At 48.7% G+C, this 26,206-nt stretch overlaps 1 protein-coding gene across 2 annotated transcripts in view; it reads right to left on the minus strand.

Moving 5' to 3' along the window:
- The window catches only part of tcn2 (transcobalamin II), a 55,834-nt gene that overhangs the window by 13,855 nt on the left and 15,773 nt on the right, over positions 1–26,206 (minus strand). For both annotated transcript variants that reach the window (XM_038792255.1, XM_038792266.1), the window contains exons 3-6: positions 19,227–19,413; positions 14,965–15,107; positions 12,462–12,593; positions 10,290–10,486 (exon numbers count right to left, since the gene is read on the minus strand). In XM_038792255.1, coding sequence (XP_038648183.1) covers positions 10,290–10,486; positions 12,462–12,593; positions 14,965–15,107; positions 19,227–19,413 — 659 coding nt within the window. The remainder of the gene's footprint in view (positions 1–10,289; positions 10,487–12,461; positions 12,594–14,964; positions 15,108–19,226; positions 19,414–26,206) is intronic.

The raw sequence follows: 26,206 nt of genomic DNA on the forward strand, positions 1-26,206 counted from the left end.
TACCTTACAATTCTAACCAATGGATAACAAGTGTTACATACCATCGGGCCAATGAGCAGCGAGCCTTTTCCACCAATGGTGTCTCGGCATTGCTAGGTACCGTAGTACCTCTAGTCATACCACCACATTCACACCCTGTTGAAAAAAAGAATCCGGCGGGGGGAGTGGTGGCGGCTTGGTCGCCCGACCATAACTGGTGGTCCGCACAGGTTGAATGGCATACTGGTAATATGACTAGTGTTGAGGTACTGCACTACTCTCGTACTGCGTCTGCCCCCTGGCCCATAACTATTTACAAAGACTGTATACAATTTCGCAATTGGCCATGTACATGTCACATTAAAAGTCTATATACAGTTCATAGTGACTCAATCAGATGGTCAGGGGCTTAGTTGTCCTTTGCGATCGACGGAGCTTCGGCGGAGACGTCGGTGGAGGTGCAGGCGTCTGTGACTCCTGGAGCGTGGATCCAGTCCCCGTAGCGGCTTCAACACCCCTAGATGGTGCTGGTGAAGGTGGCCCACCCGAGGAGGGGGCGTCCAGGCTTCTCGCTGGCGCTGGTGGAGAGGTTGACTGACCAGGGAAGGGAGCGTCTGTAGAGTGCAGCGGTGGGGGGGGGGGGGGGGGGGGGGGCAGGCAGGAAAACCAGTTGTCCAGGGAAGGGGGCGACAGTGAGGTGCACCAGTGGGGGGGGGGGGCGGGGGCTGGTGGCGAGGGCGAGGGCGAGGGAGGGGATCTGGCGGACGCCAGGTCCCGTAGGGACACCGTGTCTCGTCGGCTGTCGGGGTCCTCCACGTACGCGTACTGGGGGCTAGCATGGAGTAGGTGGACCCTCTCGGCCAACGGGTCCGACTTGTGCGCCCGCACATGTTTCCGGAGCACGATGGGCCCGGGGGCTGCCAGCCAGGTCGGAAGCGGGATCCCTGAGGACTTCCTGGGGAAAACTAGGAGACGTTCGTGCGGTGTTTGGTTAGTTGCAGTGCAGAGCAGAGACCGGATGAAGTGGAGGGCGTCTGGGAGGGCCTCCTGCCAGCGGGGGACGGGGAGATTCCTGGACTGTAGGGCCAGCAGGATGGTCTTCCAGACCGTTCCGTTCTCCCTCTTGACCTGTCCGTTACCCCGAGTGTTGTAACTGGTCGTCCTGCTCGAGGCAATGGCCCCGCTGAGCAGGAATTGACGCAGCTCGTCACTCATAAAGGAGGACCCCCTATCACTGTATGTAGGGGGGGAATCCGAACATGGAAAAAATGCTGTGGAGGGCTTTGATGATGGTGGTTGTGGTCATGTCGGGGCAGGGAATGGCAAACGGGAAGCGGGAGTACTCGTCAATCACGTTGAGGAAGTATGTGTTGCAGTTGGTAGAGGGGAGGGGACCTTTGAAGTCCATGCTGAGGCATTCAAAGGGACGGGAAGCCTTTATCAGATGCACTTTCTCCGGACAGTAGAAGTGCGGCTTGCACTCCGCGCAGATGTGGCAGTTCCTGGTGACTGTCCTGACCTCCTCGATGGAGTAGGGCAGGTTGTGGGTCTTTATGAAATGGAAGAAATGAGTGACCCCCGGGTGGCCGAGGTCCTCGTGAAGGCACATGTGCCGCGGGACAGGGCATCAGGAGGCTCGTTTAGCTTCCCGAGGTGATACAGGATCTCGTAGTTATAGATGGATAATTCGATCCTCCACCGCAAGATCTTATCGTTCTTTATCTTGCCCCGCTGCGCATTGTCGAACATGAAAGCTTCCGACCATTGGTCCGTGAGGAGGGTAAACCTCCTGCCGGCCAGGTAATGCCTCCAATGTCGCACAGCTTCTACTATGGCCTGTGGCCTGTGCTTCCTTCTCAACCGAAGAGTGGCGGATTTTGGAAGCATGAAGGGTACGGGAGAAGAAGGTCACAGGTCTGCCCGCTTGGTTGAGGGTGGCCGCCAGAGCTATGTCGGACGCGTCGCTCTTGACTTGGAAGGGGAGGGACTCATCGATGGCCGCATCTTGGCGTTTGCGATATCCGCTTTGATCCAGCTGAAAGCCTGGTGGGCCTCCGTCGACAGGGGGAAAGTAGTTGTTTGGATAAGAGGACGGGCTTTGTCGGCGTAGTTGGGGGCCCACTGAGCGTAGTAAGGGAAGAACCCGAGGCAGCGTTTCAGGGCCTTGGAGCAGTGAGGGAGGGGGAACTCCATCAGGGGGCGCATGCGTTCCAGGTCGGGGCCTATCACTCCATTTCGCACTACGTAGCCGAGGATGGCTAGACGGTTGGTGCTAAACACACATTTATCCTTATTATTCGTTATGTTCAGGAGTTTTGGGGTCTGGAGGAATTTGCGGAGGTTGGTGTCGTGGTCCTGCTGGCCGTGGCTGCAGATGTTGACATTAGCGAGATACGGGAATGTTGCCCGTAAACCGTATCGGTCGAATCATTCGGTCCATCTCTCGCTGAAAGACCGAGACCCCGTTTGTGACACCGAAGGGAATACTTAAGAAGTGGTAGAGTCGCCCATCCGCCTTGAACGTAGTGCACGTGCGATCACTCGCGTGGATGGGGAGCTGGTGGTAGGCGGACTTTAGGTCAACCGTGGAGAAGACCTTGTACTGCGCGATCCTGTTGACCAGGTCGGGTATACGGGGTAGGGGGTACGCATCCAGTTGCTTAAACCTGTTGATGGCCTGGCTGTAATCGATGACCATCCTGTTCTTATCCCCGGTCTTTACCACCACAACTTGAGCTCTCCAGGGGCTGTTGCTAGCTTCGATGACCCCTTCCCTCAGAAGCTGCTGGTGTTTCCCTCAGAATCATCATCGGGCGGTGTGTGGTCACCCGCGCTGAGGTCCTTGGAGCCGGTCCAAGATGGCGGCGCCCACTGGTCGCACATGGCTGAGGGTGGACAAAATGGCAGCGCCCATCCCCCGCACGTGGCGTCGGCAGAGCAAGATGGCGACGCCCGGAGGCCCCACGTGGCACTGGGGGAGGAAGATGGCGATGTTCGTGGCCCGTACGGGACCTGTGGAGAGGGTTGGAGCGGCGATCTGCACTCGCCGCCCGGAACCGCAGCGACCGCCCAGGCCTGGCAGACCACCATGAAATGGTCCTTTTTGCCGCACCCCTTACACGTTGCAGAACGGGCTGGGCAGCGCTGTCGGGAGTGTTTTGCCTGCCCGCAGAAATAACAACGGAGCCCCGCGGGGATGCCAGGGCGCCTCACAGCACAGGCCTGAGGCGATTCAGAGGCCGCTGAGGGGGAATTGCACGCTGCCCAGAGGACCGCCGTGCAGTCGTGGGCGTAGGCGCAGGTGTTTCGGGAGGCAAGTCCAGCGGGTCGGCGAAGGCCCGTGCCTCCTCGAGGCTCAGAGTTTCTTTCTCAAGCAGTCTCTGGCGGATTTGTGGGGACTGCATACCCGCAACAAAAGCGTCCCGGATCAATAGTTCAGTATGTTCATTAGCCAAAACTTGTGGGCAGCTGCAGTTTCTCCCTAGCACGAGGAGCGCATGATAGAAGTCGTCTAGTGACTCACCAGGGCTCTGCCGTCTCGTTGCCAGTAGGTGCCGGGTGTAGACTTGGTTTACTGGGGGGATATAATGTCCTTTGAGTAGTTCCATTGCGGAATCGTAGTCAGTAGCGTCCTCGATGAGCGTGTAGATGTCCGGGCCCACTCTCGACTGCAAGATCTGTGGTTTCTGCTCCCTCGTGGGCATGCTTTCTGCCGTGCCGAGGTAGCCGTTGAAACATGCTAACCAGTGCTTAAAGGTTGCTGCTGCGTTAGCTGCGTGGGGGCTGAGTTGTAGACTCTCCGGCTCGATGCGGAGCTCCAGCCTTTAAAACTTGTCTATTAAATTGATGCACTATCACTGACCACAGAAGCGAAGTTGTAGTCCGAACTGAAGGCTTTAATAGACATGATGTTTCCCCAGAAGCTCAGGTACAGAAAGGAAGCTGTGGGGGATACACGGGCTCTTATACCCCGCCTTACAGGGCGGAGCTACCTTACAGCTCTAGCCAATGGGTGACTAAGGTTACATACCATTGGGCCAATGAACAGCGAGCCTTCTCCACCAATGGTGTCTCGACATTGCTAGTTACCGTAATACCTCTAGTCATACCACCACAATGGACAAAGGAGCCAGAAGCCGAGTGGGTGCGCGCAGAGGAGGCTTCCTGCAAGCGACCTCTCTCCGGGCCCTCGCCACGGCAGCACTCCCATCCCCATCCAAAAAACACTCCAGCAGCCCAGTGGTGATAGCCACCCTCCAGACATGGAACCAACTACGACAACAATTCGGACTGACCAAAATGTCTGACAAAGCCCCCATCTGCAATAACCACACGTTCACACCAGCATTCACCGATGCCACCTTCAAAAAGTGGAGACAGGACGGGGGGGCATTGACAGTCAGGGACCTATACACTGACGGCAAAGTCACAAATCTTGACGAACTGACGCAGAGATTCCAACTAGCTAAAGGCAACAAACTCAGATACCTGCAGCTTAAAAACCTCCTACGGAAGGGGTCAAGGACATACCCGTGACTACTACGACAGATACTATTAGAAGAGGTACCGGACGCAGACATCCTAGGCAAAGGGAATTGTAGCGACATGTACGAACGACTGCTAGAAAGGGCCGACACTGGACTGGACACAAGGAGGAAATGGGAGGAAGACTTGGGGGTTCGAAATAGGGTGGGTACTCTGGAGCGAAGCACTGCGTAGGGTTAACTCTATCTCCACATGCGCGGGGCTCAAACTAACGCAACTAAAAGTGGTACACCGAGCCCATTTGACCCGAACCCGAGTGAGCAGGTTCTTCCCGGAGGTAGAGGATAGATGTGAACGGTGCTAAGGAGACCTGGCCAACCACACCCACATGTTCTGGTCCTGCCCCAGACTTGCTGGGTACTGGACAACCTTCTTCGAGGCAATGCCCAGAGTGGTGGGGATAAGGGTGGAGCCATGCCCGAAAGTGGTGGTCTTCAGGGCCAGCCAGATCTCTTCACGGGGAGGAAGGTAGACGCCCTTGGCTTTGCCTCCCTGATCGCCTGCTGTAGAATCCTGCTCGGCTGGTCGTCAGCAGCACCACCTAAAGCTGCAGACTGGCTGTCCGACCTATTGGAATTTTTCCAAATGGAGAAAATCAAATTCGCCATCCGTGGGTCGGAAGAGGGCTTCCACAAAACATGGGAACCATTCACCCGACTGTTCCGAGACCTGTAATAAATAAATCGGCAGTAGCCAGAGAGGAATAGCCAAGACAAGTCAGAAAGAGGAAAGCGAGGGGGGACCGGAGGGGAGGAGAGAACCCCGGATGGGGGAGGGAGCAAGGTGAGGCAGCATAACTTAGCAAGAAGGAAATGAATACCCAGCAGCAGTGAAGAAGTGGGGAAGGTAGGGAGAGGTGGGGAACAAAAAAGGGGAACCAGAATGGGGAACAGATAAGAGAACAAAAATGGGGGGGGGAGCACAGGGGAAGACAATAGTGGCAGCAACCGCAGCATGGCGAGAGAACGCAAAGAAAAACGGGAAGGGGAAACGAGTAATGGCCCAGTTAGATGATCAGTAAAAAAGGAAAGAGAGGGGAGGAAAGACCCCCTCCTGTCCGGGTATATTTCCTCAAGCCTATGTGTTTTGCTTTGCAAGGCATAAACCTGCGTCCATAACTTGGACAAAAAACTGTATTTTAAAACAACTCTATAAATAAAAAGGGACCCCCAGTTTGGATAGTCACGTGGAACGTGAGGGTGCTGGGAGCCCAGTCAAGAGGTCAAGGGTGCTTGCGCATATTACAAGTTTGAAGGCTGATGTAGCAATGCTGCAGGAGACTCACCTGAGGGTGAAGGACCAAGTGAGACTTAAAAGGGGCTGGGTTAGTCAGGTGTTTCACTCTGGATTTGACGGAAGAGCCCGAGGAATAGTAGTAATGGTCAGCAAAAGGATGGAGAAGGTGGTTGCAGATCAGGAGGGGTAGGTATGTGATTTGGATAGGGGCGCTGGAGGGGAGGCTATTGGCGCTGGTAAGTGTATATGGTCCTAATTGGGACAATGTGGGATTCGTGAAGAAGGTGTTTGGGGCCATCCCTGATTTAGACACACACAAAGTGATAGTGAGGGGGGACTGGAACTTGGAAGATATGGTACTGAAGAAAGGGATGGTACAGAGACCAGGATGGAAGTTAGATGCGGGACTGTTTGGGGACCAAGGGTTCTGTGACAAAATTGAAAAAGTAATCGAGCAATATGTAGGTTTTAACTGCACGGGTGAGGTGTCAAAGGCGGTTGACTGGGAGGCTTCAAAGGCGGTGGTGAGGGTAAGGTGATCTCGTTCAAGGCTAGGCAAGGAGGAGAGGTTGGAGCGTCAGAAGGTAATAGACAAGATGCTGGAGGTAGACAGGAGGTATGCAGAAGATAGGGACCCAGCGCAGTTGAAAAGAGGAAGGAACTCCAGGCGAGCTTTGACCGACTATCTACCAGGAAGGCTGTATGCCAAACAAGGACTTCTCCTGAACTCCAGGCAGCCTTCTCCAAAAGCAAACAAACAGATGTTAAACACAAACAGTCCCAGGAGGGGGGATGGAAACATCCATCCCCACATAAACTTTTTACCCCTACAACTCCTTACAATCTCAACACTGAACAGAAACACCCCCCCCCCCACAAAAAAAGGCGAAAATCCCCCAATCCCTACACCCACTTCAAACATGCTCCCGGCCATTACATAGCGCCAGCACCCCGGTTCCCAAACATTGTCCACTCAGTTCTCCCCCAGTTTATGCTCCTTAATGAAGTCTTCGGCCGCTTCTGGGGTCTTGAAATAATACTCACGGCCTCCGATCGTCACCCATCATTTCGCCGGATAGAGCACCTCAAACCTGATCTGCCGCCGGTACAGCACCGCCTTGGCCTTGTTGAAACCTACCCGCCGTTTTGCCAGCTCGGCTCCGATGTCCTGATAAATCCGGATGTTATTTCCCTCCCAGTCGCAGCTACGCTTCTCCCTGGCCCACCGTAGAATTTTCTCTTTCTCCACAAATTTATGGAGCCCCACGCTCACCGCCCGCGGTGGGCTCCCCAGCTCTAGGCTTCTACCTCAGGGACCTATGTGCTCGGTCTACTTCAGGTGCCTTATCTAGCACCCCTTCTGTCACCAGCCCCGCCAGCATCCTCGAGCCGTACCTCGTGGCACTTACACCTTCCACTCCTTCAGGCAGGCCCACTATTCGCAGGTTTGTCTTCTCGAGGTATTTTGCTGCTCCTCAACGTCTTACAAAGGTCTCCTAGGAGCCCCACCCCAGCCTCCAGAGCCACCACACGATCGCTGTGGTCTGAGATCACTCCTTCAATCTCTCGAATCTGTGACCTCCAAACACCTCTCCATCCGCTCCAAAGGGGTGCTACAGCTTCTGCAAAGGCCTTTGCATGATCCTCACGCATTTCCTTCCTCTGCTTATGGAATTCCTCCTTGATAAAAGTAATCAGTTCCTGTATCTGGGGCTTTCCAGCTTGCCCCTCCCCCTCCTGGAAGAGGCTGTTGCTGCAGCACCAGACTGTTTCAACTTTCCAGCCAAATTTCTCACTGTTTTCTGCCGGATTTGGCGATCAGGAGACACACCATTCCAGGGGTAAACTACTCCTCTAACATTCACCTACGCCTTTTCATCAAAATCCCACCCAGATCTGTGCGAAAAGAGCCCTTTTCTGTGCCTTTAAGCAGGAGCAGCCCTGTATGTGACCACTCACTCCATGGTCACAACTGGAAGCCTACCACTTTCATTTTCACTCCCCTACCCACCATGGTCTCCTGTACCAATGGTCCATTCACTCATCCTTCTCGTCTTTGTTCTCATCTACGCTAGTAGCAAACCTTCAAACCTGTTGAACAATAGTGAAGGCTGTTCTCCTCCATCATTGTTTTCTGTGGTTCCCTTACCTGCTTGAGTAAATAAGTTCCTGACCAGTAACCAAATCTAAATCACTACCTAACCTCAGGGTTGTGAGCATCTCCAATGACCAGATGAAGAACCTCTTCTTCTACACTGCAATGTCTTCACCTGGTCTCTCCAGTTCAACAGTTTTGGAGGTGGGGAATTGGAAGCCAGAGAATAGCACCAGAATTGGAGGCATTAAAAGCCGAGATAAGGGTTTAAAACAGGTGATGTTACGGAGGTCGAAGGGGTTAACCTTGGTAATAGAGTGGACAAAGTTCACCTCAGAGTTGAATAGGAGGAGGAGCTTGCAAACAATCTTCTTGCCCTGTGGCAGTGGCCGGAAGAGCAAGATGGGGCTCATGCCAAGGGAGAAAGATAACAGTTAGAACATAGAACAGTACAGCACAGTACAGGCCCTTCAGCCCACGATGTTGCGCCGACCATTTATCCTAATCTAAGATAAACCTAACCTACACCCCTTCAATTTACTGTTGCCCATGTGCCTGTCTAAGAGTCACTTAAATGTCCCTAGATCGCAAGAAACTGCAGACTGCGGTGAACTCAGCCCAATGCATCACACAATCTTGCCACCCCCACCTTGATTCTGTATACACCTCTTGCTGCCTCAGGAAGGCAGACAGCATTATCAGAGACCCCTCCCACCCAGGCATTGCCTTCTTCCAGACCCTTCCATCAGGCAGAAGGGTACAGAAGTCTGAAGACCCGCACATCCAGACATGGTAACAGCTTCTTCCCCACAGCTACATGTTCTATGTTCTATGACTCCCCCTCGGACTGATCTGTTACCTGTAAGAACACTATTCACGACGCCCTATGCTGCTCTTGCCCATGTATTTGCTTTGTTTGGCCCCTTGTTCCACACTGTAACCAATCACTGTTTTGTCGATGTACCATTTGTCAATGCTCCTTGTTGATTATTCTTTTTGTCTACTATGTACGTACTGTATACGTTCCTCAGCCGCAGAAAAATACTTTTCCCTGGACTTCAGTACATGTGACAATAAATCAAATCAAATCTAATGACTCTGACTCCACCACCTCCGCTGGCAGTGCATTCCACTGTTGCTCGTTCTGGGTGAGTGTGCTTTACCCTCAATTGGCTCCGTTTTATTCCTTAGCTCTAGAGTCGCCAGGTATCCTTATGATGCCGCCACAAGATTCAAGTTCAAGTTCAGACCAATGACTCAATACACCAGTTAGTAAGTTCAAACAAGACACGTTTATTATTACAGTTATTTGCTACTCATGCATATAAACTAAGACTAAACTGTTCCTACCACTACTCAGGCCAATACTTATCTGGAATAAGGGAACTGCCGGATCAGGGAACAATGGCCTCTTGCTTTGTCCTGGATCCGCAGGCTTCCAGTTGGTGTGGATTAAAGGGGTCAGGAGTATCTACTCTCGTAGCGTGCGTTGTATGACACTTACTTGATGGCGGCTGCTGGCCAGGCCTCTCCTTCTAAAGGTCTTCTGCTGCGAAGGTGTTCTGTTGGGAGGGCCGGCTGGTCAAGAAGAAAGAATCAGTCCTGGGACCTGACTTTTATAGGTCCCAGGGGCTTCGCGCCCTTCTGGGCGGACCCTCTATAAACTTGCAATCGATTGGGTCTCTTCCCAATCGATTGATTTGAATTTCCCCAATAACAGGGCTGTTCCTCGATCACTGGGCGGTTCTTTCCACCTTATTTGTGTCCTTTGTTTCAGACTCCACTGGCGCCGGGATGTCTGACTTTCTATAGAACGTTTCAATCTCTTCTAATTGTTATGTCCATTGTGCCTGGGAATCAACGGGAATCACTCACTTAATATGCGCAGCTCATTAGTTACAATGCTGTCTGGTTTCTTTCGCAGCTAGAATACACAGGGGATTCTGCAAACTGCTTGTCTCTTTGAAACTGTCCATTTTTCCCTGTAACCTTTGCGTTCTTCCATCTTATGTGAGGAAGTGGTCAACCCAGGTGGCTACACCACGCACCCACCACTCTCTGTGTAAAGAACCAACCTCTGACATCTCCCCTATACCTTCCTCCAATCACTTTAAAATGATGTCCCCTTGGGACAGCCATTTCCGCCCTGGGGAAAAGACTCTGGTTGCATCTAGACGAGTTCAAGGGAAGCCAAGTATGAAGGTAATTCCAGCAAGCTAAACAATGATGAGGTGCTGAGGGAAGGTAGTGTGATTAGTTGGAGAACAAGAACAGACAATGAGCCATGGTCACAATCACAAAGAATGTTATTCATAATCTCAATGGTCAGTGGGTTGTGTGTACAGGCCACAGATCCTGCATCATTATCATTCTGCCCGTAGACTCAGAACTTTAGCACATCAAATACAGGAATCAAAGCTTTTAAAGAGAATACCTGTAAGGCCACTGATGTGCTGTAAATGTTCCCAATTTTGCCATTTTCTGCCTGCCGATGCTGTATCTTTTGTATCAGATTGCTCATTGCTGCCTGCACCTTGGTTCTTCTGACATCGCTGTACATCCAGGTATCGTTATTAGGCACTTTAGATTCATGGACACATTTAAGCGCCAAAACCATCATTGCTTCTGTGTCTATTGTTAGAACAGAGCCAGATTAACCATCTGTTTAACTACTAAAGAAAGCAGATCTTTCTTGTCAGAGATTTCACACATGAGACAAGAGGCAAATTCACATTGTCCCCATCCTGAGGTCATTAACGAACCCCCTTAACCACGTGTTGCAATTATAATACAACAAAGAACATTACAGCACAGGAACAGGCCCTTCGGCCCACCAAGCCTGCGCCGATCCAGATGTCAGCCTGGCTCATTCAACAGCACTGGAAGTTCACACCCTTCTCCCAAGAATTGAATATTTAATCTAGGGTGATGGAGCACAGTATCGAGGGAGTGCTGCACTGCCAGAGGTTCGATCCTCCAGGTAAGCTTTTAAAGTTCAAATCTGTGTGCTTCAGTGGTTCAAGGACCCAAGGCAGAACTGGGTGATGAACTGAGAGTTCCTTCCAGTGCCCTGGCAAATGGTCCTTCCTCAAAGAACCTCAGAAAAATAACTCACCCCATTGTTCCTCATTTAAGTTATTTGGATCATATACGTGCAAAAGAGCTTCAATTGAGTTTATAGAAAAATAAAATCAAGAGAGGTTGGGGTGGCACGGTAGCACAGTGGTTAGCACTGTTGCTTCACAGCTCCAGGGGCCCTGGTTCAATTCCTGGCTTGGGTCACTGTCTGTGCGGAGTCTGCACGTTCTCCCTGTGTCTGCGTGGGTTTCCTCCGGGATCTCCGGATTCCTCCCACAGTCCAAAGATGTGCAGATTTGGTGGATTGGCCGTGCTAAATTGCCCTTAATTCCACAAAAGGTTTGGTGGGGTTACTGGGATAGGGTGGAGGTGTGGGCTTAAGTGGGGTGCCCTTTCCAAGCACCGGTGCGGCCTCGATGGGCTAAATGGCCTCCTTCAGCACTGTAAATTCGATGTCTATATAATGGACACTTATTGGACGCCAGCTCATTTACACCATTGTTAAAATTACCTTGTGATGTATCTGAAAGGTACAATATACCACTGTGTAAAAACGTGTGTTTTTCTTTCACCGAGTGACTAAAGACATCTATGAATGTACATAGAGTGAATAGGATGTGAAATCTAATCCCATCTGAATCCAGAAGAGAGCTCTCAGTCACACTTTGATCCTTTTGCTCTTTATATTTATTGATTGAAGCTGCTCATCAGTAAAGATACTAATCTCAATCATTGTAAGAGTCGGTATAGGGAACAGCTTTTAACCACGTTGGCATTATTCTCCATGACTTGGTTGCCCTATTGTATCTCGCCAACGTGTTCCTCCATCATGTGTGGACAGGGCAGTGGGGACCACTCTCATCTCTCAGTCAGGGAGTTATGGGTTCAGGTCCCATTCCAGGGACTGGGGCACAATATCTGGGCTGACACTCCAGCGTCATCCCGAGGGAGTGCTGCACTGTCGGATAAGAACAGAGCTTCGGTCTGCCTTCTCAGTTGGACGTAAAGCTCTCATTACACTATTCGAGGAGGAGCAGAAGATTTGTCTGTGATCAATATTTAACCTTCCTTCAACCAATGTCACTTAAACAGATGATCTGGTCATTCTCTCATTGCTGTTTGTGGGACGTAGCAAAGTGCAAATTGGCCACTGTCTTTCCCATATTACAACTGTGATGCATTTTGAATGTACTTTTATTGACTTTGGCTGTAAAACATTTCGGGATGATTGAAAGCCACTACATAAATGTTAGTTCCTTGCTATTTCCATGGGATAACATTGAGGTTTTCCCAATGGTTTTACACACACGTTTTGATGGAGGGATTTCTGGACAGCAATCAGGAAGAGGGAAACCACATCTTCCTCACCTAGGGCACAAATTCCAATTGTAACACTTCAACTGCAATCTACTAACTCAGTAAAAAAACAGGACAGAAATCCATGGCCAATAGAACCAATTTTAGAATGAATTATTATGTCCTCAAAAATAACACTTTGGAGAACGAAAGTCAAAAAGGAAAAGCTCACCGATCCAGTGATGGTGGTGCTCATGTGGCATCAATCCAGACAGGACGCTGTGATCTACCCGCACATTATTCACACACAGTGCCAGCACACCCAGACTGTACTGGTAAAGGTTGGTCAGAGGGACATTATGATCTGTGATCACAAAATGAAACAGACATTAGTCTTACAGCATCAACAGTGACTGATGTGGAAGAACTGCTTAACCATCTGGACTCGGGGTTTGTAAGTGTTCCTATTGCATTGGCCCAGCTGAAATACAATTTACATGAGTCAGAACCAATTAAAGCTGCCTTCACATATCTCGAAAACACAATAATATTATCGTGTACAAGGGCAGGATATACTCCATTACAATAATATCCAATGTATACTATGACACATGCTGTCACCACAACATGCTCAAATGTAATGCTCAAAATCCCCTCACATGCTCTATGACAATACTATATATGTTACAAACTCTTAACATACAACATCACACGTTATAATATGCACATACACTGTACCACACTTAGCACATTTCTTACATCACTGGCTGCTTGACCCCCCCCCCCCCTATTCATTTCAAGGTTTACTTGGGTGTCCTCTCCTAACCTCCTCTTTTACCTTTCCCAAAGCTCCCAACCAATTGAACATGCTGAAGATAGTAATATTTTTAAAAATCATAAATAGGAAGACACCTCAAGAGGTGAAAGGTCAAAGTGCGACCATTTTGATAAGCTCCCAATCTCTCCCTGACACTGGGAACATGTGACCCCGCCCCCACGCCCCTTGCTGCTTTCAGGATAAACAACCGTCAGGGAAATGAAGAGAGGTAACAAGAAAGTTGAGTATAACTTTGCTCTCTTCCCAGTCATTTTACTCCAACGAGGCACGACTACAACTGTTGGCATCAGACAGACACAAAAGCACGTTTACTGAGGCGACAGCAGTGCTACTGCACACCCATTTCAGTAGTGAACATTGGCATGGGAGTGTGCGCATATATGATTCACCAGATACTGTGGGGAGGCGCTGAGTGGAGGTGAGGCATGGCACCATGACACAGACTGGGCTCTGTATAAAACACCCAACCAGAGGTGGCAGAGAGGAACGTCACCTCGCTGCAAATGGACATCGCTGGCAAGGCCAGCATTTACTTTCCATTGCTGATTGTCCCCAAGTAGATGGTCGTTGGTCTTCTTGAACTACTGCAGGCCATGTGGGTAAAGTGCTCCCCAAGTGTTGCTGGGGAGGGGGTTCCTGCATTTTGACCCAGCAACAAAAAAAAAGAACAGTGATATGTTTCCAAGTCAGGTTAGTACATGACTTGGAGGTTATAGCCTTCACATGTGCATTCTGCCCTAACCATTCCAGGCGATTTGAATCTCCAGTATAAGAATAGGCTCACTATTCAAATACCCCAAATGATTTGGAAATTCCCAGTTTGGTTCTGGCTGTCTGTCATCTGTGGGCTGAAATTGGCCAAGAATGGATAATGTAGGTCACCCCAAGTAACTCCATAAAAGACCAGAATGCAGGGCGGCGTGGTGGCGCAATAGTTAGCATTGTTGCATCATGGTGCTAAAGACCTGGGTTCGATCCCGGCCCCGGGTTACTGTCCATGTGGAGTTTGTACATTCTCCGTGTCTGCTTGGGTCTCACCCCCACAACACAAAGATGTGCAAGGTAGGTGGATTGGCCACGCTAAATGAAATGAAAAATGATATGAAACTCGCTTATTGTCACAAGTAGGCTTCAAATGAAGTTACTGTCAAAAGCCCCTAGTCGCCACATTCTGGCGCCTGTTCAGGGAGGCTGGTACGGGAACTGAATCATGCTGCTGGCCTGCCTTGGTCAGCTTTAAAAGCCAGCGATTTAGTCCTGTGCTAAACTAGCTCCTTAATTGGAAAAAAAATGAATTGGCTATTTTAAATTTTAAAAAAGCCCAGAATTAGTTGTGCACAAATTGTATGATGCGTTTTCTGTCCGATAACAGCAGCTACAATTCTAAAATACAGCACTGGTTGTAAATCGCTCTGGGAAGTCCTGAAGTTCAGAGAGGTGCTTTATAAATGCAAGGCTCCTTTCTCTGTGAAGCATGAAGTGTGACATTTCCAGAAATTGGACAGTTTCTTCAAAAACCGTATGATCCACAAGGCCAGAAATAGCTGTGAGGGCAACTAAAAAAACAGCACCTGTGGAAACACAGGTTTTTGTGCACACCAATCGCAACACTTTGTGATTCTGCATAGCCGATCCCCGTCAGCAGGTGGCAGCAGTTATGATTATGCTAAACAGTACCACCTAGTGGCAGAGCAGGGTACAAGCTTCACTGTGCAGACAGAGAGCACACAGACTCTCACACTTGCACCCTCCAAACACACATATACACGCACAACTTCTAATGTCCCCAAAGCACAGAACTCCTAGCCTCCCCGCCCCTCCTCCCACACACCCAAACACATATATACACACACACACGCGGAAGAAACCACACTGTGAAAGGGCTGAAACTACATACGGTTTGTGTGGCTTTTCTCAGCTCTCAGTTTGTTTTTGAGATATGGCAGAGCCTCCTGTAGACTATCAGGGTCCTCGCAGGATGCTCGCAGGGCCAGCAGGTACAGGGCTACCAGACCTGTGGAGGGTCGCAATCCTGGGGACCTAATGGAAAGAATGATGAAAATTTGTTAAGTCTTTCCCCTCATTGTTAAGCACAAACCTTTAAAGTCACTTCAGTGAGATTCCAATTACTCAGCGCCACTGTCTCCAGACGATTTGAACCTTTCCGCTGTTTCAGTGAAATGTTTGTGTTACTCGAGCAATGATCCAGAGGCCTGGACTAATAATTCTGAGAACGTGACCTTAAATCCGCCAGTGGGACCTGGAGAATTCAAAACTAGGCACTAGTAAAACGGTTCACCAAAAATCCTGAGAAATAAATCTGCCATCCTTACCTGACCTGGCCCAGGTGTCCCACACCAGATTGCACTTCAGAGTCAACAGCAGAGCTGAAGTGACCGAGCAAGCTACTCAATTGTAGCTAACAACCATCAATGGCTCAAGGAGAAGGCCTCCTAACACCACCTTCACAGGGAGCTAAGTGTGGCCGATCCATGCTGTTCTTTCCATAAACGCTCACATCCCAAGAATGAACACAAAATAATCATGTGCACATGTTATGGGGTTACAAAAAATTGGGAAGATTCTGGACGGAAGCGTTCGCAGTCTTAGCCAGGATATGATGTGGAGATGCTGCCGCTGGACTGGGGTGAGCACAGTAAGAAGTCTTACAAAACTGGTTGACTGGGACGTTGGATTCATGTCGCATTACATTCATCCCTCACCTGGCCTGGGCTTGCAAAATCCTACCAACTGTTCTGGCTCGAGACAATTTACACCTCTTTAACCTGGGGTTACTCCCATCTCTAGATCTGTAAAGACTTAATTACCTGCAAATGCTCGCATTCAAAGCATTGTCTTGCATCTTTGACTTTGTCAATATATACGTTTCTGGAACATACCTCTTCATTCACCTGAGGAAGGAGCAGTGCTCCGAAAGCTAGTAATTTGAAACAAACCTGTTGGACTTCAACCTGGTGTTGTAAGACGTCTTATTTAGCCAGGATACTGGAGGAGGTGGAGGTGGATCCGGACCCTTTTGTGGTGATATTTGGGGTTTCAGAGAAGCTGGAGCTCATGGAGAGGACAAAGGCCGATATCGTGGCCTTCGCCTCTCTCATTGTACAGCGGCAGATTTTGCTGGAGTGGCGGTCGGCATCGCCACTGGGGGTAATGGCTGGTTGGGTGACTGTACAACTTCCTGCGGTTAGTGAAATAAAGTACGAGTTAAGAGGCTCTACAGGGGGGTTTGAGGAAAGGTGGGGTTGTTTGTGACCATGTTTGAGGAACTGTTCATCGCAGGGGGGCTGGGGAGCTGAAAATGGGGGGGAAAATCTGTAGAGACTGTATAGTTGATTGTTGGGAAGTATCTTTCCTAGGGCATTTATTTGCTATATCCTGTTTAGATACATGTTCATAATACAATACATTTTTTAAAAAAAATACTAATGTACCGATGTTGGACTGGTGTTCTGCAGAGGAGATGCTGGCCTTCTGGGAACTTAGGGCAGGTTTATGCGCCAGCAGCGAGCTGCAGACTGCCAACTCCTTAGAACCAAAATAATTCCTCAGTCAGGGGAATGCAGGGAATAATTTAGTGCCTAAATCTATTCTGATCACAAAGAACACCTTTTCCTACCTTTGTAATAATCGCCCTCCCTCAGATCATCTTCTGCAAAAACCCTTTTTCAAACTTTCATTACCTCTAGACTTAACCATTCCAACTATCTCCTTGCTGGTCTCCCCCAACTAAACTTAGACGCATCTAAAACCCTGCTGCATGTGACACAACTAATACCAAGTCCCCTTCACCGCATCACCCTTGTGCTCACTGACCTCCAGGTTCGCAGGTTCGATTCCCTGCTGGGTCACTGTCTGTGCGGAGTCTGCACGTTCTCCCAGTGTCCCCTCCGGGTGCTCCGGTTTCCTCCCACAGTCCAAAGATGTGCAGGTTAGGTGGATTGGCCATGCTAAATTGCCCTTAGTGTCCAAAAAGGTTAGGAGGGATTATTGGGTTAGGGGAATAGGGTCGAAGTGAGGGCTTAAGTGGGTCGGTGCAGACTCGATGGGCCGAATGGCCTGTTTCTGCACTGTATGTTCTCACCTCAAAAAGATGTGCCAGGGATTGTGCAGAAAATAGCCGAAATGAGTTTTCCTGACAAAGTCACTTTACATTGCCCTGCAATGATCCTACCTTACCACACTACTCCTTTTGGGGAACCCTGATGTTTTTGCTGCGCCGCATGAGAAGACTATTACAGATTATCAGGAATTTCCTAACATCAAACATAGGCGTCTCCTTCTAAATATAGATGCCATGTCACACCTTCTACCTTTAGGAAGCCCCTTTCGCAGTCCCATCTGCCCAGAGTTTGGCAACCCTCAAGTTATCAATATATGAAAGGTGCATGGATGGATAGCAAGGCGGGCTACAGCAGGATTATAAACTCCTTTCTAACTCATTCCCTGTATTCCCTGCACCAATAGCTCAAAGTGCAAAAACAGGAAAATGTGCTCCCCTCGTTTTCTGCTACATATCTACCTGGAATGACTGAATAGACGGAGGATCGTTTTCCTGGAAACAAGGCAGCTGAAGCATGACATAATAGACATTGTTAAAATGATAAAGGGGTTTGGTAAGGTGGATATAGAGATGATGTTTCCGCTGATGGGGAATCCAAAACTAGGAGCTCTAAATAATAGCTCAGCACTGATAAATCCAATGGGGAACTTAGGACAAGCATCATTACCCAGATCGGACCCCAAGGGGGTGCCCCCACGGTGGCCAGGCCCGCGATCGGGGCCCACCAATTGGCGGGCGGGCCAGTGCCGTAGAGGCACTCTTTCTCTTCCGCCGTCGCCACGGTCTACACCATGGCAGAGGCAGTAGAGAATCCCCCAGCGCGCATGCGCGAACCGGCGAAGGCCTTTCGGCCAGCTCCGGCGCCGGGTGGCAGGCATCAAAGGCCGTTGGTGCCGGTTTTGGTGCCAGTCGGTGTGGTGCCAACCACTCCGGCGCGGGCCTAGCCCCCAAAGGTGCGGAGAATTCCACACCTTTGTGGAGGCCCGACGCCGGAGTGGTTGGCGTCACTTGGCTACGCCGGGACCCCCCGTCCCGCCGGGTAGGGGAGAATCCCGCCCATGATTTTTATTTGAGTCTTTGTTATATTTAGAGTACCCAATTAATTTTTTTACAATTAAGAGGCAATTTAGTGTAGTCAATCCACCTACCCTGCACATCTTTGGGTTGTGGAGGCGAAAGAGAATAATGTGCAAACTTCACACAGACCTCACGGCGCAGAGGTCCCAGGTTCGATCCCGGCTCTGGGTCACTGTCCGTGTGGAGTTTGCACATTCTCCCCGTGTTTGCTTGGGTTTCGCCCCCACCCCCACAACCCAAAATAAGATGTGGTTAGGTGGATTGGCCACGCTAAATTGCCCCTAAATTTCCCCTTAATTGGAAAATAAATGCATTGGATACTCTAAATTTAAAAAAAAATGTAGGCTTTAAATAACATCTTACACTGAATGGAAAGGTAGAGAAGTTTAGGCAGGGGATTCCAGAGCCTGGAGCCTAGGTGGCTGAAGATACATTTGCCAAGCGCTGAAAGAAGAAAATCAGGAATACTCAGGAGGCCTGAATTAAAGCAACATAAATATCTGAGGGTTGTTGGGGTGGAGGAGGTTCCAGAGACTGGGAGGGTGAGGCCATGGAGGGATTTGAAAATAACATTGGGAACTTTAGAAATCAAGTACCCGCTGGAGTTGGAGCCAATCTAAATTAGTCAGCAAAGGGTGAACAGGATTGTTCTGAGTTGGGACACTGACAGTGGAGTTCTCGTTGACCTCAAGTTTTTGGAAGGTGCAAATTGGGTACGTCAGAATAGTCAATTCTAGATAACAAAGGCATGTGGCTAAGAGTTTCAGCAGCTGATGAAACAAAGCATAAATCAGATGGGCTGAATGACATTTTTCTTCACTGTATGTATAATTCTACAGCAGCTACATTGAACAATCCTGGTTCCTCTTACCCCTCTCTAACTTTCTCCCTTTGTATGCAGAAGCTCAAGAACAAGGAAAGGGACTAGTTTGTAGTATTTTTGGCGATAGAATGAGCCCAGCTACTTGAAGCTTTGGGTTGGGGTCTGGGAGAATGATTACCTGGCCAATTTTCTTTGAAGGTCAATTTTCAGTCTCTGTAGGTATCCCTGTACATCCTGCAGGTTGTACTCCGGCGATAATCGGAGAGCAATGTGGACACTGGGATTGGCCGGCAAAGCTGAGGTCGTGGATTGCAGGAGACGTGTGTTGAGGGACGTGATGGTCTCTTCTGAATTGCCGTGTAGCTCTGATTGAAACAGAAAAAAAGAGGACACAAGACGGGGATATTCAATGGACTTAATAGCGATTAATTTCTCTCAATTAGCATGCAATAAACCTACCTACGCTCCAATTTTCCTTCACTGTACGCAGTGAGTTTCTTGCACATGTTCCTCTTTAAGATTGACACATGACCACAAGTCAAGAGAATGCAGTTTGTGCATAGCCCTTTTATAACACATGCATTTGTTATGGGCCAATGTTTAGAGAACCCCAAAATGTGCCCAAAAGGGGCTGTTTAGCACAGGGCTAAATCGCTGGCTTTGAAGGCAGACCAAGCAGGCCAACAGCACGGTTTGATTCCCGTAACAGCCTCCCCGAACTGGCGCCGGAATGTGGCGACTAGGGGCTTTTCACAGTAACTTCATTTGAAGCCTACTCGTGACAATAAGCGATTTTCATTTCATGTATCATGGAGTTCACCTGACCCACAACTTTTAATAGATTGTGGTATGGGGAGCACAAGGCTCACTCTACAGGTGTAGTACAGCAGAAATGGAAAAGTATTTTTTAAAAGCAAAACAAATGTTTGTTCCATGAACTCAAGTTAACCTTTTTAAAACATCCAGTGAACATCTTAGCAACCATCAATTCAAATTCAATCCCCAAAGACCACAATACTAAGTTATACTTTTAAGCTTTCCTTTTAACATCCATACGACTTAAAAACAAAACCTTTATCAGAAGCACATCAGGTTAAAGTCACTACTGAAAACATTTATAATTCTGAATTCACCAAATGATCAAGAGATAGTCTTTTGATGGCAGAGAGAACAGCAGTGCACCTGCTTGGTCTGGCTTTAGCTCCAACACTGAAAACGAAACTAAAACCACACCCTGCAGCCTGCTCAAAAATGAAAGTAAAAAGCTGAAAGACAGCCCAGCTCCACCCACTCTCTGACATCACTGCAGTAGTAAACACCCATTTCTTAAAAGGTACTCTCACATGACACATACACCACTCCGCAGAGGTGCACACAGGAACACACAGCCACGCACACAGATATGCACGCACGCACACCGCCTCATGTGGGCGCACACAGAAACACACATGGCCGCTCACACAGATAAGCATGAAAGAGTCCCACACACTCTCGTGCCTGCCGACACTAGCCCATGCACACAGACACAGCCCCGTGCCCACCCTGAACGCAGACACAGCCACCTGCACACAGCCACAGCCCCGTGTCCACCCTGAACACAAACACAGCCATGTGCGCACAGCCTTCTGATACTTCTCAGACAGGCCCAGTACTGATTCTATGCTTCCAATCGCTATCTGAATTTACACCCCTCATTTATCCAATTCGGAGATAGACAAACCCAACACCAGGATTCCATCCTTTGCTCAAAACACCTAAATTAGGATAGGACATCTGTGGACTTTCTATTCCTCCTGGAGAGTTGGTGGTCTCCTCCCTGTTTCTTTTACAAACACGCCCGTATTATACAGGATTGCTACAATCCTCTCCATTTTGTAGAGTGATTCAGTAATGCAGCTGCATTTTTAAAAAAAATTCTCTGCCCCTTTTATGGAAGTTTTTGCCACACTCAATCTAGTGGCTTTATTTTCCTGTTTCACATATTTGTCTTTTGCACAGGTTTATGGCACCCAAGGACAACTCAACCGTCCTGCAACTTTTCTAACCAATTCAAAACTGACTTTGCAGCATGACTCTGGCCTGGCTCACTGCTCCCATTCACCACCTCTTTTATCCCAAAAAACACTGTTCTGCCAAGTGTTCTCTGCTTCCCAGAGTTTCCATACACATGCCTCTGCTGTGCTGCACTAAATTTTGTACTCTAGGGGCTTAGCAACCATTATTCCTAGCCTCCGCAACAGTTGCTAGTCCTACACTACTAAATGGCTGATCATATGCTGATGTACAATCTGGTTCCTCACACATTCACAAGGCAATATCCCAAAAATCACAGCACAGATAAATGTCTGTTATTTTTTATTTCAAAGGATTTACCTAGAAAAACGTATTTCGGAACTCAAAGGCAAGAAAACTAAAAACGTAACAATGAAGAGAAGCAGAAATAAATCAGAAAAAGATGCAGTGAATAAAGGTGAAGTCAGGCTCTTGGCATCTTGTGTATGCTAGGAATTTATTCTCTGTCATCAGTATGATTAAGGTCTTCGGAATGGAATCCTTTTTAGTCTAAACTAATATCTTATGTGACTATTGACTTTTTTCATAATTTACTTTGGAATTCTACTAGCTGGAATTTTAAATGTGGATGGAACACAGTTTTAAAGTGATAGGAGGTCTTCACAAGAGTACTTATGAGGTTTATTTCTAAATGGGATATAATTGATAAATAAGTTATGCTTGATTTGTATTGAATATGTCTGGACCATGTGGAGTATTCTCTGCATGTCCAATTGGGGTCAGCATATGATGAAAAAAAGGATACGGGGCACTGGAGAGGATGCAGAAAAGATTTACAAAGGTGATACTGGAAATATGAGGTTACACTCATCAGGAGAGGATGAACAGGCTGGTTCTCTTTTCACTTGAAATGAGTAGGCCTGATGGATGATCAGAGGGATGATTCAATTAAGGTCTTTAAAACTACGAAAACTTTTGACAGAGTGCATTCAGGGAGAATATTCTTTCTGCATCAAACAGCACAGCTAGAGGCCATCAATATAAAATAGTTACCAAGAAATTAAATAGAAAATCCAAAACCTTCTTTACAAAGAGGACATGAAACGTGCTACTAGAGGGAGTGGCTGAGATGAAGCTAGATAGTCAAATAAGGGAGAAGGGAAACAGAGTTGGAAAGAGGAAGGATAGGAAGAGCATTACATTCCAGCATGGGTTAGTTGGGCTGAATGGCCTGTTTCAGTGCTGTGCATTGTGTGTGTGATGGCCAGCATTTACAGGCCATGTGGGATATGATGAGACTTTCAGAGCAGCTGAATGAATGGTGCTGTTGTCACCTGTCTCCCACCATTCATCCTTTTCCTGAGAATCATTGTGCCCTTTGAGGAAAGCCAATTTCACCACAGTAACATCAGCATCTCAAAGGTGTGGGATGAACATGCTAATCAACCCCAACTGTATTCTTCATTCAGAACAAAGAGCCACAACAACAAGACTCCTATCCCCCAGCACAGCTCCCTTCTGTTTCCAATAACCACAAGTGTATGGAGGAAAAGGGAATGGAAAGATATGCTGATCAGCTGAAGTGAGGTAGATGAAATGGATGGAGACTTGTAAAGAGCATCACATAATGCTTGGGTCAAATGCCCTATATCTGTGCCATATATTCTGTGCCATATATTCTGTGCCATTCTCTGGAAGCCACATGAATAGTTGGGTGCTGAACAAATATACAAATAATTATTCACATTGCAGGATCTCTGCCCTGGATTCCAAGGTCCCTTTTTAACACTAAAAGAAAAGCAAAATACTGTGGATGCTAGAGATCTGAAATAAAAACCAGCAAGTGCTGGAAAAACACTGCAGGTATGGCAGCTTCTGTTGAGAGAGAAGAGTTAACGTTCAGAGTCTAATATGACTTATTTGGATCGAAGAACAACTCTTCTTCTGAAGAGCCATATTGGGCTTGACTTGTTAAAATTCAATTTTAATTTCTAGCTCTTATCCCAATTAACTAATTTCAGTCAGTTGCTCCAATAATTTATTTATTTTTATTCATTTACGAGATAAGGGTGTCGCTGGCCGGGCCAGCATTTATTGCCCATCCCCGAGAGCATTTAAAGAGTCAAGCACATTGCTGTGGATCTGGAGTCACGTAGGCTAGACCAGGTAAGGACGACAGATTTCCTTCCCTAAAAGGACATTAATGAACCAGATGGGTTTTTACAACAATCGACAATGGTCACCTTTCGACTTTTAATTCCAGATAATTTTTAATTGAATTTAAATTTTGCCATCTACCATGGTGGGATTTGAACCCAAGAGCATGAATCGAAATCTCTGGATTACTAGTCCAGCAACAATACCACTATACCATTGCCTCCCCCATTGTGTCAGAACATGAAGCTCTTCACTTCGAACACTCTCTTGAGTATCCAATTAATTTTTTCCAATTAAGGGGCAATTTAGCGTGGCCAATCCACCTCGCCTGCACATCTTTGGGTTGTGGGAGTGAAATCCACGCAAACACAGGGAGAATGTGCAAACTCCACATGGACAGTGACCCAGAGCCAGGATCGAACCTGGGACCTCGGCGCAGTGAGGCAGCATGGCTAACCCACTGCGCCACCTTGCTGCCCTATCACTTTGAACACTCTTGGCTGAATCATGCCAAGTGAGAATTGTGGTGCTTTAATCTCAGATAGGAATCCAAATAATTATACTTGAGGATCATTCTCAAAGATGAAGCCCCTTACAATGGTCCTCACAATAGCTTCTAAGAATTGGGAATACGTTAGCATAATGCCACAACATGTGACGATGGAGATGATCTTCTAACTCATGCCTGTCTGTCTTCTGGTTTGCCAATCAACATGGATTTTTTGGGATGTATTGAAAACGGCAGAAGATCTCCAAATGAATCAACTTTACTCACGTACCAATATATGATTGATATATATGCACACACTATATATATCTATATATGATGTTGGATCCCTCGATGATAAAGTGAGTCACCCTCCCCCGCCACCCACTGGAATCTGCTGACAGACCTGACGGGATTCGCTGGATGGCCTTTGGAAGACATGGACAGGGAGAGTTAATGATCAGGGGTGAAACCACGATGCTGAGGGTGGTTCACCTAGGACTCTGATCATGCTTCCCTCTGTGCGAGTGCTAAATTTTGTGGGCTTTATTTATTTTATCAGGGAGTTTCAGCAGAGGCTTTTTGGCCTTGGAAGCTCTTCGGTGGTTGTTGTTCTTGGAGGGGCTCCAGTGACTGACTGCAGCCAGTCGAGCTCCAAAGCCAGGTGGATGTAGCACTGTTAGGGTGGTGATGAAAGACAGTGAAGGAGATACACCCATTGACCGTGCCTTCTTCATTAAGAGAATCCTTCTTGATTCCTGTGCATTCAAAGAAGCTGATATCTATTGTCTGCAGGACTTCCCCAGCGCTGGATACTTTGATGTGACCTTCAAAAATGCTGCTGCCTAAGTGTTCGAGGAGAAGGGAGACCTGCCCACTTGCGAATCCTCAAAGCAGAGCCTCTCTTTAATCTGCCATCTCAACGGGACCGCGTGGCAGCTGTGCACCTCCACAACCCCCATGTTCCAGTCGTAGATCTGCTCACCACCCTCGTGAGGTACGTCGACAAGGTTGGCAACTGCTTGGAGGTCAAGGACGCCTTCAGAATCTGGGCTAGCAAACACCAGGTCAAGGTGACCGTAAAGACTCCACCCTCCCTCCAGCTTCGGGATTGGGGGAAGGCGTGGTTATCTCATCTACATCGGGCAGCCCAAAGTTTGTCGATCCTGCGGAAAATCTGGCCATGCAGCAGCCAATTCAGTGCTCTATCCGTAGGAATTTCAAGCAGGAAGGACATCAGATAAAGGACTGCAACCTGTGTGGTGGAGCAGCCCATCTCTACAAGATCTGTCCCAAACATGACCGTACTTGCACACAGACATCAAAAGCAAAGGATGGCCAAGCAGACGGGACGGCCAGCCTGACTACTGCCAAGGAGATGTGCAAACCTCCAGCCGGCAAAACAGGACAATGGAGGATGAAGCGGAAGACAAGATAAAAGGAAAGAGTGAGGTAGCAGGCAGCCAAACAACATCACTGCTCCCCGCACCTCCCACTTCATAGTGGACCAAACCAACGCAGGAGAAACAGTCCGAGGGTCAATCGGCAGGCGTTTGGCAGCTGGTGAGGAGGAGCAGCAAGGGGGAAAAAGGACAAAGCCTACCCCCACCACTGAAACATTGCCTACCTATGCCCCTAAATCCACCTCTTTGCCATGAAATGCTCATGGATTCCTTCAAATTTGATTACTCCAATGGTCTTTTGACCAATTTCCCATGCTCCATAAACATCAGCACATTCAAAACTCAGATCTTATCCAGTACTAAGCCCATCTTACCCGTGTACTCTCTAACTACATTGTATCCTGGTCTCCAACTATTTTGATGAGGACCAAACCAAACTAAATTAAATAAACTGAGGTTCAAATTAAAAGGTGCAGCCTCTTGAGATACTGCATTAATCAAAAACAAATCATGGGCTGGATTCTCCCCTACCCGGCGTGACGGAGGGTGCCGGCATAGGGGAGTGGCGCCAACCACTCAGGGGTCGCGCCTCCCCAAAGGTGGGGAATTCTCCCCACCTTTGGGGGCCAGCCCCGCGCCGGAGCAGTTTGCACCAGAAGACTGGCGCAAACACCCGGCGCCGTCGGAAGCGGGGCTGGCCGAAAGGCTTTCGGCGGTCGGCGCATGCGCGATGCGGGGTTCTCCTCCGCGTCCGCCATGGCGGAGGCCGTGGCAGAGCGGAAGGAGAAAGAGTGCCCCCACGGCACTGCCCCGCAGAGTGAGCGGGGGGCCCCGATCGCGGGCCAGGCCTCTGTGGGGGCACCCCCCCGGGTCCGATCGCCCCCCGCCCCCCCAGGACCCCGGGGGCCTGCTCGCGCCGCTGAGCCCGCCGCCACCAAGGTGGTTTAAACCTCGGCGGCGGGAGAAGGCCTCCCAGCGGCGGGACTTCGGCCCATCCGGGCCGGAGATTTGAGGTAAGTTTTTAAAAAAATGAAATCCCGCCGGCGCCAGCTGTTTTCACAGGCTGCCGGCGGGATTTGCACAACGCCGGTTTATGAC

Source organism: Scyliorhinus canicula, chromosome 1, assembly GCF_902713615.1.
Source record: "Scyliorhinus canicula chromosome 1, sScyCan1.1, whole genome shotgun sequence".
NCBI classification, from domain to species: Eukaryota; Metazoa; Chordata; class Chondrichthyes; order Carcharhiniformes; family Scyliorhinidae; genus Scyliorhinus; species Scyliorhinus canicula.